Genomic DNA, 19,246 nt, shown 5'->3' on the forward strand with positions numbered 1-19,246 from the left:
AAATTGTGAGAGCTGGGGGAGGGCAAAGAGGCACAGAATGCATGGAAGGAATCTGCCTGCATTTGTACCTATGGCTGGCTGTTGTATAGCATCTATACTGTCATACAAACAAAGTAATTATTTGCAACACCAGTGCAAAAAACATACTCCACCATGAATACCATGCAGATAGAGCAGGCAGTGCTGCTTACTGTGACATACGTGATCTTTCTGGCTCTGGAAAAAAAACATGCAAAACTAGAAAGAGCTCTCTAACTCTGCCTTCCAAAGAAAGTGTATTTCAAAAGCTGGAAGCTCTCAGCTGGGGAAAATTTGCTGCCATTTTGGAATATTTAACCCACAACACAAAAGCAGAGAAGAAATATAGTCTGACAACCATAGACAAGCTCAACCTAAGCCCTCAGAGAATCTTTTCTCTGCCATGATCCTAATACGTAATCATGAGCAAATCACTTTAATATCACCTTCCTGATTTTTCAATTACAGTACACAGACTGCTTGGAAGTCAAATTGTATTACCTTAACAATGAAAAGCAGGTTAAGAAACATTCCGTGAGCTGCCTCTTCCCATAAAGAAACAGATCTAGTGATAAATGCAGGTTGCCCATCATTGTGGCAAATATATTAATACACTCCACATAGCACATAAAATGTTCCTACTATCCTGTTTCTGCCAACAGAACTCCAGAGACTCAGGAGCAACTTTTTTAAAATTGTAAAATTATATCCTACAGTCCCTGCAAAAAATGCTGAAATACTGGAATTGCCAAGAGAACTAAAATTTCACCTTCCAACCAAGTTTACCACACAACTCTTCTTTCTCATTCAGGCTGAGTGTCACCCAGTAGGTCTTTCTAGTTCCTTGTCTTGGGGACATGCCCAAACAACAGGTTTTCTCAAAAGAAGAGAATTCAGAGTACCACTAATATATTCATAGAAGTGAAGCTAACATCTTACAGCACCCATTCCCAGCTTCGCATGCAGGGTGGGACCCTGCAAAGCAGCTGCTGTTCACAGGTCTTCCACCCCTTCACATCCCACCAGTCAGCTGTGCAGTGGAACCAGAACACAGGGCAGCTCACCCCTGCAGATGACCAGGTGGCCTGTTATACAGTGTCAGCACTTTGACCCGGCTTACTTACACCATGCACATGGACGGTGTGCCCACACTGTCAGTGTGCCGTACAAAATTTGTATCTCTGATACTTATCATGGTTTGGACTGTAGAAGAAGCCTGTGGAGCCAAGTGGGGAGACAGAATTTCAGAAATGCAAGCAGAAGATGAAGCAAATAAAGCAAGCAGACATATGAGTTTACTGAAGAAGAGATTAGAAGAAAAACAAGTGGAAATCAAGAAAAAGGAGCAGTGAGCAGCCGTATCTATATGGAATAAAGTTGAGAAAATCTAGGAAAAGGAGGCAAGAAGCTACAAGGAACAGAGATGTTCAAAGACACAAGAAAGAGGAGGGAGAGGACCAGAGTGACCAAGGAGACAGCAAGGTCCCAAAGATGGGAACAACAGAGGATACAAGATGAGGGACAGACAAGATGGGTCTCTTTAGCTTGGAGGAGACTGAGAGGTGACCTCACTAATGTTTACAAATATATAAAGGGTGAGTGTCATGAGGATGGAGCCAGGCTCTTCTCGATGACAACCAATGATAGGACAAGGGGTAATGAGTTCAAACTGGAACACAAGAGGTTCCCCTTAAACATGAGAAGAAACTTCTTCTCAATGAGCATAACAGAGCACTGGAACAGGCTGCCCAGGGAGGCTGTGGAGTCTCCTACTCTGTAGACATTCAAGACCTGCCTGGACACCTTCCTGTGTAACCTCATCTGGGTGTTCCTGCTCCGGCAGGGGGATTGGACTAGATGATCTTTCGAGGTCCCTTCCAATCCCTAACATTTTCTGATTCTGTGAAAGAGAGAAATCAGTGCCATAGCAAAAGTGAAATGGAAAGTGAAAGAATCACTAAGCCTTTCTATCTGTAGAAAACCTTTTGCTTTCCTTTATTTTGCACCCCAAGATCCCCAAAATGTGACCAGCACTTTATGGGACAAACAAACTGTATAAGTTCTTACAGCAGTTCTTTTCATCCATCATATCAGGGCAGTCTGGGAAACCATCACAGATCATAGTGTGTTTGATGCACAGCTTCTTCAAAGGACACTCCCAAAGACCCCTTTCCCTGCAGCCTGGAGGCAGAGAAGCAGAGTTTTGAAACATTTGCATGCAATATCAACTTTCTTTTTCTTTCTTAATAATCCTGAAACACCCAAAATATTTTCATTTGAGATATAAATTTTTAAAGGTACCAAGAATAGTTAGTAATGAAGAAACAGAAATAAGTACATACTTGATAATGGGAAAAAAATATATAATACTTCAGTGCTTTTCGAATAATAATAAGAAATCTGTAATTTTTTTTCTGGCAGTGCCGATACAGAATATAATGCAGATCACAATGAAAGGTTAAAGAGATGCTGTTAAGCATGGACCACAAACAGTTTTCCTGGTTCCATAATCTGAGAACAAATCCATTTTAAAATATTAGAAAGACCCAACTGCTTTGCAAATCTTCAAGAAGGTTCATTTTTATGCAGGGAACACACTTTATTGTTGCCTCTTCAAAGTCATGCTAATCAGTCTCTCTGATTTCAAGAGGAATACTTATAAAACTGTGTCAAAGTGCTTTGACAGTTAAATCTCTGTTAGTCAGCTAAAGGAAATTAAGAATGGCTCAAGGAACATTTTAGAAAAGTGTTTTCTCTTGTTTTATTTAACTATTTTTTCCCATCAACCAATAAAGCACCTCACTGTGATACCAGTTTAAATACTTCGACACACTAATGTTCTATACGTGTGATATTCTGGTTTTACAGGAAGCCATAAAACCAATGTGTTCTCCTGACTAAACAGATGGTTTGATTACATTGTTTGGCCTGTTCTATAGATGATAACACTAGTTTTCATTTTAATCCAAGCTCAAATTCAGATGATAGCCCTGATGTCCCCATGCCCACATAGTTGAGCTATAAGCTCACAAACTGCATTTGAAGCAGTATCTTGGTTTGCCTGTACCTACAACTACAGCAGCATATCTGCAGCAAGTTACTAAGCAGACATGTTTCTTCCAAGAAGGGTTATTTTGGAAGTGGGTATTTTACAAACATGAACCAGAGAATCACTATTAGCTCATATAATTACTGGAAAAATCTACTCACGTTTTAATTGTAACTGGATGTGTGGAGTGGTTGACTTTGTTTACATTCAAAAAGCCATGTAAAAAACCACTAGAGCATAGAGAAATAAATAGCCTTGAACCTGTGAAACATTCCACATGATCAAAGAACTTTCTTGGTCACCACCAGTTTACAGATCATCTTCTTGACAATATTTGTGATAATTATTAACAAAAAGTTAATTGAAACCAGACAAAACCTTTACTCTAATAAAGACCAAAGAACATCAGTCATGTTAGGAACTTGATATAAAAATAAAATTTAAAAGCTTAAAAAAATTTAATTTATGAACGTTGCAATTTTTAGCAGAGTGTTTACAATTAATTAAACACATTTGCTTTTCCCTTTATGTAACATTTTCCTCTTGTGTAACATTATAGTGTTACACTGTGAAGTAGATAATGACTCTCCAAAATTTATCTTTGAGTACAGCATAGATAAATATAGAGACAATTCCCTAGGAAAAATTCACTGCTTACTGAATTCAGTGCTGAAATGTACTGTTTTGTTGGTAGAAGCCAGCTGCCATTTTGTGTATTTATATTTCTTCTCTAAATATTTTTGTGACATACATTTTTAATTTAATGACAATGAAATAGACATGGAAATGAAGGTAGGAAAACTTATCCGTATTTACACTACCCTCATCTCAAAGGTATGTTCTGGCAAGAGACAGGGTTTCACATATGATCTTACCTTCATTCTTCTTCAAAATATGAATCAAGTTACCATTTGGTACTCACAAGTATACTCCTTATGCAATTATTATTTATCAATTAAGACCACCACACGTTTCTCTCAACTAAAATACTACAGTCAGAACACAGATGGCAGTAAACAGTGAAGGAAAATACTGGTTTTGAGTGTTATGTCCTCAATTTCTTTAGTACTCTTCTAAGACCTTCTTCTGCTCTTTGCCAGAGGCATTGTTCAGCAGCCAGTAAATTAATACGATCAATTACAATCAAGCATATTTAATACAACAAACTCTTTTGATGTCAATCATAATAATTTTCAGAAATTACCTTCCCGACACTTTACTGAAATACAGAGATCTCACATTCAGAAATCTGAGTCAAATTTTCTCCCCAAAACCTAGTCTAAATGGCAGTGAAGTCTTAGGATTTTGCTGCAGTTACATGGGTGAGATTTCCTCTCACAAAGATCACTTGAAGGTATGACAGTGATTCCTAACAGGAGGAGCCAGCGGGTGCTGAATACAGCTCTGCTCTGTGTGGGCAGAATAAACCTTCGTCCTTTTGGACTATTGTACTTTACATTTTTGGCCAGAGTAGCCTGAGCATCCAAAAGCTGCAGCTAGTCTTTTCCAGACTCCTTCCTGTACTGTGAAGCTGGCCAAGGCCTAATCATTTAGGATGCTTCAAATACAAGGTTTTCAATTTAAAGGCTGACTGTTATTTAATGGTATAATACCAATTTCAAATGATAAATCTAAAAAAATGTGAGCTAGCTATTTACACATGGAAAAATCACCAAGTTTTGATTTTGTCCTGCACACATGGAATATGAATGAGCCAGAGACAGTTTCTTCTGGAGCTCAACAAGGACTTTCTGTTCTTCAGTAACAGCATTACCCCTGGTCAATGCAATGTCACCCTGACAGTGGTAATTTCCTAGCAGATACAGTCTTCTATATTTATAGAAACTGATAAGAATTCTGCTGATTGCTAGTGACATTCCGTCTAGACTATAGAGACAGAGAAATGAATGCTGCATATTAGAGCAATATTTCATATGTTAATATCCAGGAGAATAAAATTATCCTAGAAGATGCCTAGCAATTAGTGTTGTAAGGAGTTAAGAACAGGTGGCAACAAAGAATATTTGGCAGGAAGGACAATTGAGACAATCAATTCAAAGATAAAGAGATCACAGACTCTGAAAGAGTCACTGTGATCATCAGTTCTTTTCCTTTGTAATCCAAACTACAAAATTATGTAGCATTAAATCCTGTTTCAGTGAGCATATATTCATAACTTTTAATTTTTTTCTTTTTTGCTTCCTTTTGCAGGGAGAGTGGAAGGGGCAGAAAGAGGAGAGATAATACAAATGTGATTTGAAAACTCCTAGAAACTGAGAATACATTGTGCCTTAGCGATAAATAACTCCGTGCTTATTCCAGTCATTAAAATAACCTGATCTTAAAAAAGAAGTATTTTATAGAGCTGTCAAGCTTGAATTCTTTAGCCTCGCTTCAGCTTCCAGGTGTTGGATCTTATTTTATTTTTGTGCAGCTGAGCAGAAAATCTTTCATCGTTACCACGGTTTTGTTGCTCACTTCAACTGTGCTTTCATCTTAAACTACTCTCTGTTAAAACAAAAAACAGGTTGTGCACCTTAGCCCTATTATCCTGGAATGTTTTCCAATCCTTTACTCATATTCACACCTCTTCTCTAAATCCTTAGTGATTTATCATTACTCTCTTTGCTCCTAGGGATGCCAGGTCAGCATTCAGAACTCTGTGGACACTACACCTTAGTCACATAAAGAAATAGTATAAACTCCCTTCTCCTTCTCAAAATTCTCCTGCCAGCATGTATAAGGATAAATAGTGACCCACATATTTGTTGGTTATTCTCAAGTTCAATGCATCCCTTAAAGTTAAAAGTCAAGAACATCTCTACCATCAGTATACTCAGAAGTACACTGGAGAATAAACGTTGTGTTTACCACTTTATCTTTGTACCTATGGCTTCAGGTTTACCAATCTGAATAAATATGTAATTCTTGACCTTGCAGTACAGAATCCTCTTCAGCAACACAGATCTTTTGTCAATACTTTATAATGAGAACATAACCATGTATATATTTAAAACTATATTTATGAATTCAAGATTTAAACTGCCATGAAGTCATGCTTTATCTCAGTAGAACCTCCAACAATATCAAAATAATTAAATCTGCAGCATTTTTTAATCTTGATTACTAAAGGAATACTCAAACATACTGGAATACAGTTAAAAGAATATACATGACCTAGTACCATAAATTGTGATGGCATTAATCAAGAAAGACCCTTGCCAAAGTATTTTTACTGCCACTAGTCTTAAAAAAAAAAAAAAAAAAAAAAAACAACAAAAAAACACCATTTCAGACATATTTTTCTTACAGAAAAAGGGCTTATCCTCTGAACTGTCATGCTGCAGTTCAAATAACTGAAGGAAAAACACAACTCATTTTCTAATGCTTCAACTACTCTCCATTCCAAAGACTCAACTCATCAAATTTATTTACCGCAGCTGTCCTCATCACTATCGTCCTCACAGTCAGCTTGACCATCACATCTTCTGGATGCCAGGACACACCTCCCAGAACGGCACTTGAAGTGACTGGGTGAGCATTCTGTTGGTGACAAGGAACAGGCAGAAACAACATTCCATAAGCTGCAAGCTTAATCACGTGGGCACTTACTTCTTTATCACCGTGACTGTTTCAGAAAGGTAAATGACAAGAACAGAAACCTTGTGTGATACTAAACTGAACTATGTGGCAGGCAAGACACTTGACAATTGCACTGGGAGTGGGGTGGAACAATATTTTCCAGAGCGCTCTCTCACATGCTACCCTGTCAGATTTCAAAGCTTTGCCAAATAACTGGCTGACAATGTCTAGCATTTTCTAGCTACTTTTCTCACTATTGTACTGGTGTGTGAAGCAGAAACAGATCATTTTATGTATTGAAATAAGTATAAGAAATCCTCAGGATAAAAAAAAAAAGGCAATTGTGTGGCTAGTTGAACTAACAAATCCACCTATAAATGTCCATTAATTAACTCTTATATTGCTTCTGCCTCATCTTACAGAGTAGCATTTTGAGAATGCTTTATTTACATGCTTTTGGAAAACCCATCAGTTTTTTCACACTGTACATGTCACTGATTTTTATGTACAACCTCCATCGCAAGTTGCCTTTTTCCTTCCTCCAAAATCTCTCTAGATATTTAGTACTATGGAGTTCCTTAGGTAAATTTTAGGATTCAATAAACAGCTACACCAAAACTACCATTAATGAGCTCAGGAGCTTTAGAAAATAACATTCTAATGATAAAAGGTAGATGAACTATACTGCCAATATTTAAGAACAACTCATTATGAAAATAACTAAGTTTAAAATGGATGCTGTCTTGGTCAGCAGTATTCTTGGATTCAGTATTGACTAGAAGTTAAGCAATTCAGCACATTGTAATAATTATTTCAAGTATATCTTAAGTTGGAAAATCACCTATATTTTGTAATCATACACATTTTAAATAATCTCATAAGCTTAATTTCTCTTGTTAGATGTGTTTTGTGGTGTTTTTTCCCTGAAATATTTATGTAAGATTTTAAACTTCCCATGGAAGACACTCTAACCAACACTGGTAATTGGTAGGAATCTGGCATTTAGTCAACATAAAAGTCTAACAGCAGGTAAACTCAAAACAACTCTGATAAGAACTCTTAATTACTTACACTGTTTCTAAAAGAATACTAAACTCCTCTCCTTTTACATTGATTTTCCAGGAATATCTATTTCCGTGCTAAAATTATCAATGAGCAGTAAATCAGCTTACTAGGCAGAGTCCCTCTAACTAAAGTGAGAAATTTTTTTTAATTGTAGTTTTTATAAGTGAACAGAAAGAATTTATGCCTAAAAATGGAACACACTAGTCCTGTATGCAGTAGTATATTTAAAATATAACCATTCTATATTACATTCCAAAGCCAAATGATCTAATAACATAGGTTAAAATGTTAAAAGACATTTGATACCTGAGGAAATTAAATCATGTTGTTTTTTTCTTTAACACACCTTGTTTTGCCAAAATCTTCGTTTTCCTTTCTTACACACTGCTGTGTAATAATGGATCCCATCAGCTCACTGCCATAGAGAGAAATTATCTCCTTGTCTCTCAAGTGACCCATGACAGAGGATTTAATTATTATGGTATTACACAACTTTATAAAATCCTCACAGTGATATATGTGCACACGGACTATACTTGAAGAAATAGTGCTAATGGCTGTATATGCCTCAGTGGTTCTTCATGATTCCTTCACCATATTCTCAGCAATACATCTTCACTAAAAGAACTATAGACTAACTAGCTTTTGCCCATTGCTTTCTCTGAGCAAGATCAAGGTTGTGGAAATTCCGTTATCACCATGTAGGTGAGTAGGAGAAGAGTGAGACCAGAACATGACCAGCATATTGCAGGCACTGTAGCAAACACCATCTCAGTATTCTCCCAGCTACTTTACTGGCGTTTTCGCAAGAAAAAGAAAAGGCGTGTCAAAATCCCCACAGATCTCACATCTGATGACCCCTGCAGAAGGAAAAGCTGCACAACTTCTCTCTGCATACACACAAAAAATATCTAGAAGCATTCAAGGCAATTTTATTCTTTTGTTCTATGTTCACAACCACAATGATGAATTATGGCTGAACTCAAGAACTTGAGTTTGAACTCAAGAATTTGTCAGTTGCTACTGAAGGTGGTTTGGTACAACTCTCTACAAAACAAACAAAAACCAAGAGCAAACAATAGCTGGTAAAGACACTAACATTACAATATTTTTCTCAGAGCTATCATAGGCTCAGCTTCTTTAAGACTGCCTCCTGGTTGGAAAAACAGTATTATATCACCTAAATAGGTGAAAAAGTGAAGTAGAAACACAATAAGCAATAAGTGTGGTGTTAGCAACAAATCTCAACTACTGACTTTCAAAGATCTGGGGTAATTGATACTTCCTCTCTTATCTGAAAACTGTAGGTATCCAAATTCCCTGAAACCAAGTTTGGAATAATTTCCACAGTTTTAATATTATAATTTAAAGAGGAGGTATGGAAAAAAAAAATTAGTGACTTCGGGAACCTAATCAAATCTTTCATTTCCTGTTCTATGTATTTATAGGAGTTACCTTCTACATCTTCATCTGGTGTTAGACAAGTTTGGTTGTCTGATTTCTCATCTGGAAACTGAGAGCAGTCAGTATCTTCTGGCCACTGCAGACCTACAATCCCAAGCACAGACTCACAGCGTTCCTTAGACTGCACACATAATGTCCTGAGGAGACAAAGTAGAATGGCACAGAGTAAATGTAGTGAAAGTCTTAGAAATCCCCAGTTACTGGAAGTTATTAATTCTAGGCAAAGTTAGAGACAAAAATAAAGAAAAAATCCGTTAATCAGATTTCTTTACATGAAATATATATATCAAAATATATGTTGTTACTGTTGAAACATTTTAAGTTACTGCATGCAGACTACTACCTGAGGGATAACATAATAGCCAAATATAACTACTTAGAAATATTCTCTCCTCTGTAAGGGATAGCAGAGAAGCTTTCTGAAGAAGCAGCAATTGCCCTCCTTCAGGACCAAAAGCCAAACACAATTTTGTACCAATTAAATGCTACTTCTTCTCATCAGGCTACCTCAGAAACCATGTGGTTTCAGAAGGACAAAATATTTAAACCTGCAAACAAAAGAGCAGAGAACTCCACAGGGAACTAAATACAATTAAAAGTTTGGGGGAAATCAAAGCTTGTATTGCACGTGGAAAAAAGGCACCAATAGAGTCCTCCTGCTGGTTTGGTTTGGTTGTGTTTTTTACCATAAAAATACAGGACTCACCATAAAAAACTATTTTTGTCCATCTAGATTAACATCTTGTCTCTCAAAATATCCAATGTAAAATGCTTCAAAAGTACAAAGAGAAAATGCATAATAGAAAAATCCCTATTATTTTAAGCATGATATTAAACATTTAGCAACTAGTTTTGCCTGTAATCACAGATGTGCTGTTCATACCAATAGCCTTGTCTTGACTCTGTGGTATTTTGAATCCCTGTTTGTTCCAAGTTTGTTCTCTTTTTTATTTTTTTTTAATATTAACTAAGCAGCATGGGATTAGGAACCTCAACATCCTTTTCATCTCTTCCTCCAAACAGAAACATGTATCATGCTTAACAGCTATTTGTCTACACTGTTCTTAAAAACTCTTAAATTGGTAAGATTTTGTATACTTTCTTATCACTCATTCTTATACACAGGTATCTATTATTTTCCTTATATTTGATAGATAGCTCTCCTGATATACTCTAAATCTATCACTTCCTAGGTTGAACTTCAGTGAACATGATGAATAATTTATTTATTTTCTCACACCAGCTCACTTCTATCTATTTGAAGGCTTTGATGGTCCCCCAATTCTTGTTTCTTGACTCAGCAACTCATTTAATTCCACCTTTTAGATCATGTTTTCTAAACCTATGATCATCTGGACTTTCTCCTACCATTTCAAAGAATATTCTCCTTTATTCTTATAGGGTGAAAAATATTCAACAGGAGGATCCTACACATTTCTTTTTTTTTTTTTCAGTTTCCTTCATGTCACTTTTAGCTTGTGTTTTATTTAATTTGATTGATTTTTCCAGATTTTTCTTCTAGGAACAGACACTCCTTTCATGGAAGGCATTTTATTCCACTCCTTTTCCTTTGTCTTCTGACCAATGGACCATTTTTTTTTCCTGCAATAAACTTCAAGAAATGCAGTGATCAAAACCAAGCAAAGAGATCCATTTAGGATCAATCATTTTATGTTCTTCTGAGAAAACAATAGATTAATAATCTTCTCAAATTTAATTTTGTTTTGGGTGATTGCATGAAGAAGAACCGATGATTTTTCTGTACCAAAGGATTCACTATTGAGTTGAGGAGCTGGAAGGAATGGATGATTGAATTGACATTGGTTAACCATGCTACAGTTACAGACACTTTCCTTTTAGAGCCTTCTCAATATCAAAAAGTTTGACTCACACCACTTTCTAACCTCAGCTTTCCAAATGCCAGAATTTGTATTTATCAATGACAAAACCCCAAAACTAACAACAATAACATGATTAATACATTTTAAAAATTTGATTTTGTTGGCTGAGACCATCTAACCCATATCAGTCCTGCATTCTCTGCAGACTCAAATCTTTGGTCAAAGCTGACACTTTCCAAAAGCTATTGCAAGCCATTTAGTTGTCAGTCTGTAGGGAAAGAACTAAAATTCAAACTAGTGCTCATCAAAGCATATATGGAAGCCTATTGCAATAATATTAGGAAAAATGGAAGAACCATGGGTGCTTTTTTTTTTTTTTAAATCCTTCCCACATTCCCATACTGGGTCTCACAGCTGGGGTGTCAGAATACCTTGGTAACAGACTTCCTTATTTACTTCTCCATCAAATCTCATCTGTGGTACTGTCGCTGAATCAATTTAAAAAGTTAACAGCTAACAAGAGTTCACATCACAAAGCAGAGAAATCTCCTCCTTAGTAGGAGAAAGAAATACAAGGCTAAAAAAGAAAAAAAAAAAAAGGTAGCATAGAAATCTGTAATTTTCTGCAATGGAATCCAATCTAACAGTTTTTTAAGAACATGAAGCATATTTAGCAGTTAACTAAAATATGAAGTATCTCTTTACTCTCTCAATTCAAATACGGTAATGATATGCCTAAATTAATGCCAACACATAAGGGGCATCAGATTTGACCAGGATTATTCTTCATTCACATCTGTCACAGTTTTGGAACAACACCAAAGTCAGCTGGTGACTACTTAAATGCACACATAGTGTAATCTCCATGTCATTATAGGCTAATGTGACTAGGAAGGCATTTACTGGTCCCAAAATAAGGGACATTGATAGACTTCCTAGAAAGTTGTGAACCCAGAATCTCCAGAAGTTGCTAAGCACCCTGCAGAGTCAATTTACAGGAAAGATAGTTTGTAATTATTAGGAAACAGGGATTTCTAAGCTTAGCCCTTATGTGTTTCATCTATGAAACTCCATTTGTCTGCAGTGGGAACCCAGCACAAATCTAGCTTCAAAGATTATTTCACCAAATCTGGACTAATATTACAAATGCCTTATGAGAGATGAAGAATTCTGCTCAAATTTGAAAATACTTTTGATAAATCAATGAATGGCCTCAATAACAGCAAGTTCAGTTCTTAAAATAAAAACCCCTTCACCCGTGTTCCTTAAATAAAACTTCATTAAGTCCATTATAGTTAACAACTAAAGCATGACGGTCAAACTAGTAACACAAAGGCAATGAAAAACCTTGCAAAGCAGGGACAGACGTTTTATACAGACAGAGCAGAATTAAAATAATTTAGTTATATCACCTAGAATGAAGAGATGAGTGTGCCAGTATTAAAAAAAAAAATACATCTAATACCCTCCAAGGTATCCCTTCCTGATAAAGTCTCTATTTTTGACCTAACACAAGAGGGAAACCTGAAAACAGTTATAAAAGTAGAGCTCTGAAGCCTAGGATATGAAATTTTATGTTGTATATTCAATTTGATCTAAACGTGATGTTATCCTACATTGAGCAGGAAATTAGACCAAATGACTTCCAGAGGTCCCCTTCAAACTAAATTATTCTAGTGTTTCTACGAGCTCCTCTTCATGTGTTTAATACCTTAAATTTGAAGACTATTCAACTGTATTGTGAACACATCATAAAATCTGTTAGTTATGTATGTAGTTGCTAAAGCAAACAGCCTCAATTTTACTTTTTTCCCTCTACATTAGAATAAGTTATCTGAATTTTATTAATTAACTTGTACTAAGAAGCACATCACTGGACAAGGAAATGTTATCTATTTTTCAACAACGTAAAATGGTAGGAAATCTTAGGACATGCATTGCAATTTTCAATGCACTTTTCCAATACAGTAGATGTTAACTGATCAATACTGTCAGGGTAGGCCCAATAAAAGAGACAGAAAGACAGTATGAGACGGCTCTAGCAGTGGGTAGCTCAAAGAGCTCTGCCTGCTGCTCAGGTTTATTAGCTCTGCTAACCTGCAAGAACTGCTGCTACCAAAGCCATAGGATTTGCAGAACATAGTCTCTTTTGAACAGACACAGGAATAACTCTGAAAAGTACAGTTAATTGACAAGGATGGCAGAAAAGTTAATCTGACAAGCAGAAAGCCTGAGTTAGTCTACAATTCAGAATGATGTGGCACTCCTCTAATTTAGAAAGGCAAACATGCATTAAAATCCCAGTTTTTGTTAACAGTATTTGGATAGTCTTTGCATAGATAAAGTGATATACTAATGCAAGGAACTATTACAAATACCAATGTTCCAAATTTAGCTAATTGAGTCTATGTTTGAATACCCTCTATAGTGGTGCGATTCTAATATAAATCCACAGAAATGGAAAATGCTTCATACATAGCTCACAGCATCCTTCTGGACAAGTTGTCCAACCATGGGATGAACTGGCTCATGATGCATTGGGTGAAGAACTGGCTGAAGGGCAGAGCTCAAAGGGTTGTTGTGAAGGGTTGTTGTGAATACATCTGACTGGCAACTAGCCATGAGTGGTGTTCCTCAGGGTTCAATTCTGGGGCCAATTCTGTTCAATATATTTATCAATGGCCTGAATGCAGGAGTTGAATACTCCATTAGCAAGTCTGCTGATGACAGCAAGATAGGAGGTGCTGTTGACTCTCTTGAGGGTCAAGAGACCTTACACAAGTATCTAGATAGACTGTAGCATTAGGCTACGATTAATGGGATGAAATTTAACAAGTTTAAATGTTGGATCCTGCACCTAGGACAGAGTAACACTGGACACAAGTATAAATGGGGAGGGGAGAGGAGTGGCAGTTGGACTTGACGATCATTGTAGGTCTGTTCCAACTACAATATCCTATCCTATCCTATCCTATCCTATCCTATCCTATCCTATCCTATCCTATCCTATCCTATCCTATTCTAGATATACATTTTGAAAATGATTGAACTGCTATCCCTCTCCTTGTTTGGGATACTTCAGATACTAATCATACACACGTAATAAACTGCATTTAGTGATCTTACAGAATATTGTTCTCTACCTTTTGCTATGGAATTCCAAAGCAAAATTTCTGGCATTTTCAATGGAAACAGAAAACTTGGCAAGACTAACATAACAGACATTGTCAGTCAATAATTAAATGAAGTGCAATATAATACCTGCAAGGTGGGATCCGCTGATTTGTATGGGGGTCACATTTAGGTACTAAGATTGTACAGGCAAAAAACATGAGGTATTTGTAGCAGTTGGTCTGAACCAAGGCTGGGAAAAGAGAAGACTCCCAGCTGACAGAGGCTTCCTTCTGTGTTCTGTGGCCCAGGTAGTTTGGGTAATATGTATAGTTGTAAGGCAAGTTCATACAGAGTTCCAGAGTAATTGGTTCACACTGACCTTTCACAGAAAGAAAACAAAAAAAGAACACAAATGGTGTGAGACTAAATGAAACAGAGAAGGAATAATTACAAAATTACTTAACAAATTTAGTAGTCTGGGGATTTCCTCTCAGGCTTGAGAAACTCTAAGTTTCAGAGCTCAAGACCCCATATGAGACTATTCATACCAGTAAAGAAAGGTGGGTTTGACCTCTGCCTGCCTAATAACCCATTCAGAGACTTATATTCCCTTACCAATATGCATTAACTTCCTGAGTAACATCCTAGCTACAAGTCCTTTTGATTCCACAGACTATAGCTACATACAAAAAAATCCAGCTTTTAGGGGATTTAGGAGTATTTTGGATTAAAATTGTAGAAATTGGTAGCCAGAACTATTTATCTTTCAATTTTCCACCTCAACAGAAAACAACAGACAGAATTTCACTTTGATTCAGATTGAAATTCATTTTTTTATCTAACATTCAGACCAATGTGAAATTATTTATTTTTATTTACTTTTGCAATATGAGAAAATTTTCCATGAAAAAGTGTACTATTCAAAAGTTTTCTATCAAAAGACCACTTTCATTTGTTTATTTTGGAAGGAAATGTATCTTAACATTATTAACATTCTGTCAGCAAGGTGCTAGTGTCAGTTGCCAGCACAGGGTGGCAACTGTGTGACCCTATAGCTGGATCTTTGAGAGGAAGCTGAAAGATCTAACAGTCAGTTATTCAGCTGATGAGCAGAACTGGCCAGCCTTTCTTGGACTGGCATTCCCTGTTATAACCTCTTTTAGTATTTACCTGTAATCTGAGGATCACAAAGCTCATTTTATATACAGCATTTCCTCTCTGCTAAATCCTTGCATGCTGCCAATACTGAACTATTTCTGTTGTCTCAAACCACTTAGTCCCAGCTATGGGCTATTTAGGTTCAAAGACTTCAGCAATCCTCCTCACATTATTGCCATTTCCTTTTCTTCATGATGAACTCTCCCTTGTCCTCTCGCACTTCAGCCCCAGATGCCCAGATCAGTTTGCTTTTGTCTTTTGATTTTTTCCCAGCTAGCATCTTTTCTTAATTTGTACAGAATATTACATGTTCATCAGTATTTAATGATGAAACCCAAGTAAACTAACACAAATGTACAAGCAAAGTTCTAAGGGTTTGTATAACATAACAACATTATTAAAGGGTCGAAATACATGTACATCATTCTCTCTTTTGTTATGGCTTATATTTATAGGGATTTAGGGGGATTCTAGAAGAAAATCTAGTCCCCTGAAATGCCCTTGTAGGATAGCTCTTCACATGTTTTCAATATGATGATGCAATTTTCACACTGTGTTTAGAAACCTTCTATCACATGTGGAAAAGTGTCATTGTAGGTTTGAAAATAATAACTCTCATGCCTAATTCCCTACGATCCACAGGCAGAGTAACAAACAGAACATACACTCCAGGGGAACATCTGACTTAATTTAAGTAACCCAAATGTTAATCTTTCCTTCTGATATCTGTCCAACAGTTCACGAGATCTTGCTACTCCCTCATTCATAGTATATGTAAGTACAACCTAATGAGTGGAAACACTGCATAGATCATGCCTGGGTTTCATATATTCATGTATTTACTATTAATATGCTCTACATACTATATAGAAACTAGTTCCAAACATAGTAACAGAAGCGAATGGGATATTTCACAGAATCGCAGAATGGCTAAAGTCAGAAGGGACCTCTGGAGCTCAAGCAGGTCCACCTAGAGCCAGTTGTACAGAACCATGCTTGGATGGCTTTTGACTGTCTCCAAGGACGGAGACTTCACAACCTCTCTAGATAACAGGGTTATCTAGATCAGTCACCCTTGCAGTAAAATAAGTGATTCCTTATGTTCAGAGGGAACCTGCTGTGCTTTGGTTTGTGCCCATTGCCTCTGGTCCTGTCACTGAGCACTGAAATAGCTTGGCTCTGTCTTCCTTACACTCTCCAGAGCGAGCAGATATTTGTTCTATTATCCTAAATACATTTTAACTGCATTGTGATGCAGAGCCTAAACTGATCAAACATTATGGCACATGGAGAACATTCATCATATTCAATACTATGAAATGTGGCCTATGCTTTGAAATTTTCCAACCAAAGAGTTATTTGGGCCAGAAAACACTGCTTTGTCAAAACAAATTTTCCCTGGGAATTCTCAACTCTTACCAAAGATTAAATAACCCTGGTCAAAATATGAACAGTGAAAATAACATGAACAAAGAAAACAGTACTTCCAGATGTTGGGAAAAAAAAATCTCTCCCAAATTCTCTTGCTGTTCCATTGTGTATAAACAATTAAATATTCACTGGACCAGACAGGGAGAAAGAGAAATGATCCAGGAGTCTAACTCAGATTATGTATTACTCCTGTTGAGAATTACAGACTGTTGCCCATATTATGATGAGACAACATCTCCACTAAAAAGCTCTTGGGTTTCTCATGATATGGAATATGAACATAGTTTTAGAACTCAAATATCACATGTCAAAAAGTGTTTTTCGCTATCTTGTAACATAGTCCTAGCCACTCAAACATTTTCCAAAATTGCTGTCCATACATAAAATGGGATACAAGAATGTCCTTTGATCAGGAAAGGATTTTGGACCTCAGTACAAACTGCTGTCTCATACTGATTTATCCACAAGGAAGATGAGTCAAAGAAAGAAAGCACGCTTTCAGCTCTTTCTCATTTTGAAACAACTGAATTGCAGTCACACTGCTTGGAAGACTCTTGCTTTCAACAGGACTGTAGTCACTGTTTAAGAAAGGTAATTTGCTTAAAAGATAATTGCTCCCTGAGTACATAAGAACCATAGGCTACTGTGGGAATTTACATATTTTCCTACTTGTTGGGTAAGGCTGCTGCTGGTGCCTTGTTTGCCAGCCAAACAGAGGACCTGTCTTATGCACAGCTGGTGACTAAAGAGCCATCAGTTTTAAGTCCAGTGTTGATCCTGTCGCAATATATCAAATACATTTTCGTTGTTCTTTACTAAGCAGTTTAAGTATTTAAAAATGAATATTACAAAATACTGTCTTTTTTGACCTGAGTAAATGTAAAGTTGCTTTAGTTTTAAACACAGAATCATAGAGTCATAAAATAGGTTGGGTTAGAAGAGACCTTAAAGATCATCTAGTTCCAATTCCCCTGCCATGGGAAGGGACATCTTCCTCTAGACCAGGTTGCTCAAAGCTCCATCCCTTGTCCTGTCACTACATGCCCTTGCAAAAAGTCCCTCTCCAGCTTTCTTGTAGGCTCCCTTTAGGTAATGGAAAGCTGCTACCAGGTTTTCTTGGAGCCTTCTCTTCTCCAGGCTGAAGAACCCCAACTCTCTCAGCCTGTCTTTACAGGAGAGGTACTGATCATCTTCATGACCCTCTTCTGGACTCGCTCCATCAGGTCTATGTCCTTATGCTGGGAGCCCCAAAGCTGGATGCAACACTCCATGTGGGGTCTCACAAGAACAGAATAGAGGGAGAGAATCACCTACCTTGACCTGTTGGTCATACTTCTTTTGATGCAGCCCAGGATACAGCTGGCTTTCTGGGCTACAAGGGCACATTGCCATGTCATGTTGAGCTTCAATCAACAACCTCAAGTCCTTCTCCTCGGGGCTGCTCTAAATCCATTAGCTGCCCAGTCTGTATTTGTGCTTGGGATTGTCATACAAATTGCCGTATGAAACAGGGTTTCGTGTAACATCTGATAAGTTTTCAAGGCATTATAGGTAAAGAAGCTTTGAAACAGCAGATAGAAATATGGAAGACTATGTTCCTAGGTAAACCACAGTTTTGTGGAAAAGTCAGTAATGCTCAAATAAATAAGATGAATCTTCAAATGGAGAAACTGAGAAGCAACAACTGTTCTGAGAGGCACAGGCTGCTAAAGCTGTCACTTCTTCTGCAGGCAGAAAGATCTGGGACTAAACATCCTTCACTTGGCAGCAAAAAGAAAGTTAAGAAAAAAGTGGATCCGCTGCTCACTGGGGCAGGGGAACTAGTGATGTGTGACATGGAAAAGATCAAGGTACTCAATGCCTTTTCTCCCTCAGTTTCCACTGAGGAATGTCATTGGAAGGTTGCTTTATATTATCTTCAAAACGTTACAGCAACCCTGGCACCTGATGACTGGAAAAAGGCAAACATGACATCCATCTTTGGGAAGGGCAAAAAAAGGTGACTGGGAGTAGCCAGCATGGATTTGTCAGGAGAAAATCATGCATGATTAATCTGATGGCTGTCTCTGATGACTGCCTGTCATTCCCCTTTATTCAGCACTTGTGCATATCTGGAGTATTGTGTCCTGTTTTTTGGCTCTCCAATTCATGAGAGAAATCAATATACTGGAATGGGGTCAGTGGAAGGCCACCAAGCAGGTTAGCGGACCAGATCACATGATCTACAGGCAAAAGCTTGCAAAACAGGGTTTGTTCAGCCATCAAAAGGGAAGGCTAAGGGCAGATCTTATTGCTGTTAACAATTATCTAATGTGAAGTTATAAAGCAGTAAAGCAGACACAGCCAGACTCTTAGAAGCGCACAGGAACAGGATGAGAGGCAGAAGGCACAAGTTGTAACACAGAGAATTCCAGTTACAGATATGCAAAAAAGGTTTTTACCATGAGAGTGGCCTAACACTGGAACAAGTCTCCCTGTGGAATCTCTGTCCCTGGAGACAGTCAAAACTCAGCCACACAAGGTC

At 37.3% G+C, this 19,246-nt stretch overlaps 1 protein-coding gene across 6 annotated transcripts in view; it reads right to left on the bottom strand.

Moving 5' to 3' along the window:
• The window catches only part of CORIN (corin, serine peptidase), a 138,607-nt gene that overhangs the window by 26,382 nt on the left and 92,979 nt on the right, over nucleotides 1-19,246 (bottom strand). For all 6 annotated transcript variants that reach the window (XM_065060831.1, XM_065060829.1, XM_065060828.1 and 3 more), the window contains 4 exons: nucleotides 14,281-14,512; nucleotides 9,170-9,315; nucleotides 6,503-6,610; nucleotides 2,086-2,199 (listed from right to left, as the gene is read on the bottom strand). In XM_065060831.1, coding sequence (XP_064916903.1) covers nucleotides 2,086-2,199; nucleotides 6,503-6,610; nucleotides 9,170-9,315; nucleotides 14,281-14,512 — 600 coding nt within the window. The remainder of the gene's footprint in view (nucleotides 1-2,085; nucleotides 2,200-6,502; nucleotides 6,611-9,169; nucleotides 9,316-14,280; nucleotides 14,513-19,246) is intronic.

The sequence above is a fragment of the Columba livia genome, chromosome 4, assembly GCF_036013475.1.
Source record: "Columba livia isolate bColLiv1 breed racing homer chromosome 4, bColLiv1.pat.W.v2, whole genome shotgun sequence".
Lineage (NCBI taxonomy): Eukaryota > Metazoa > Chordata > Aves > Columbiformes > Columbidae > Columba > Columba livia.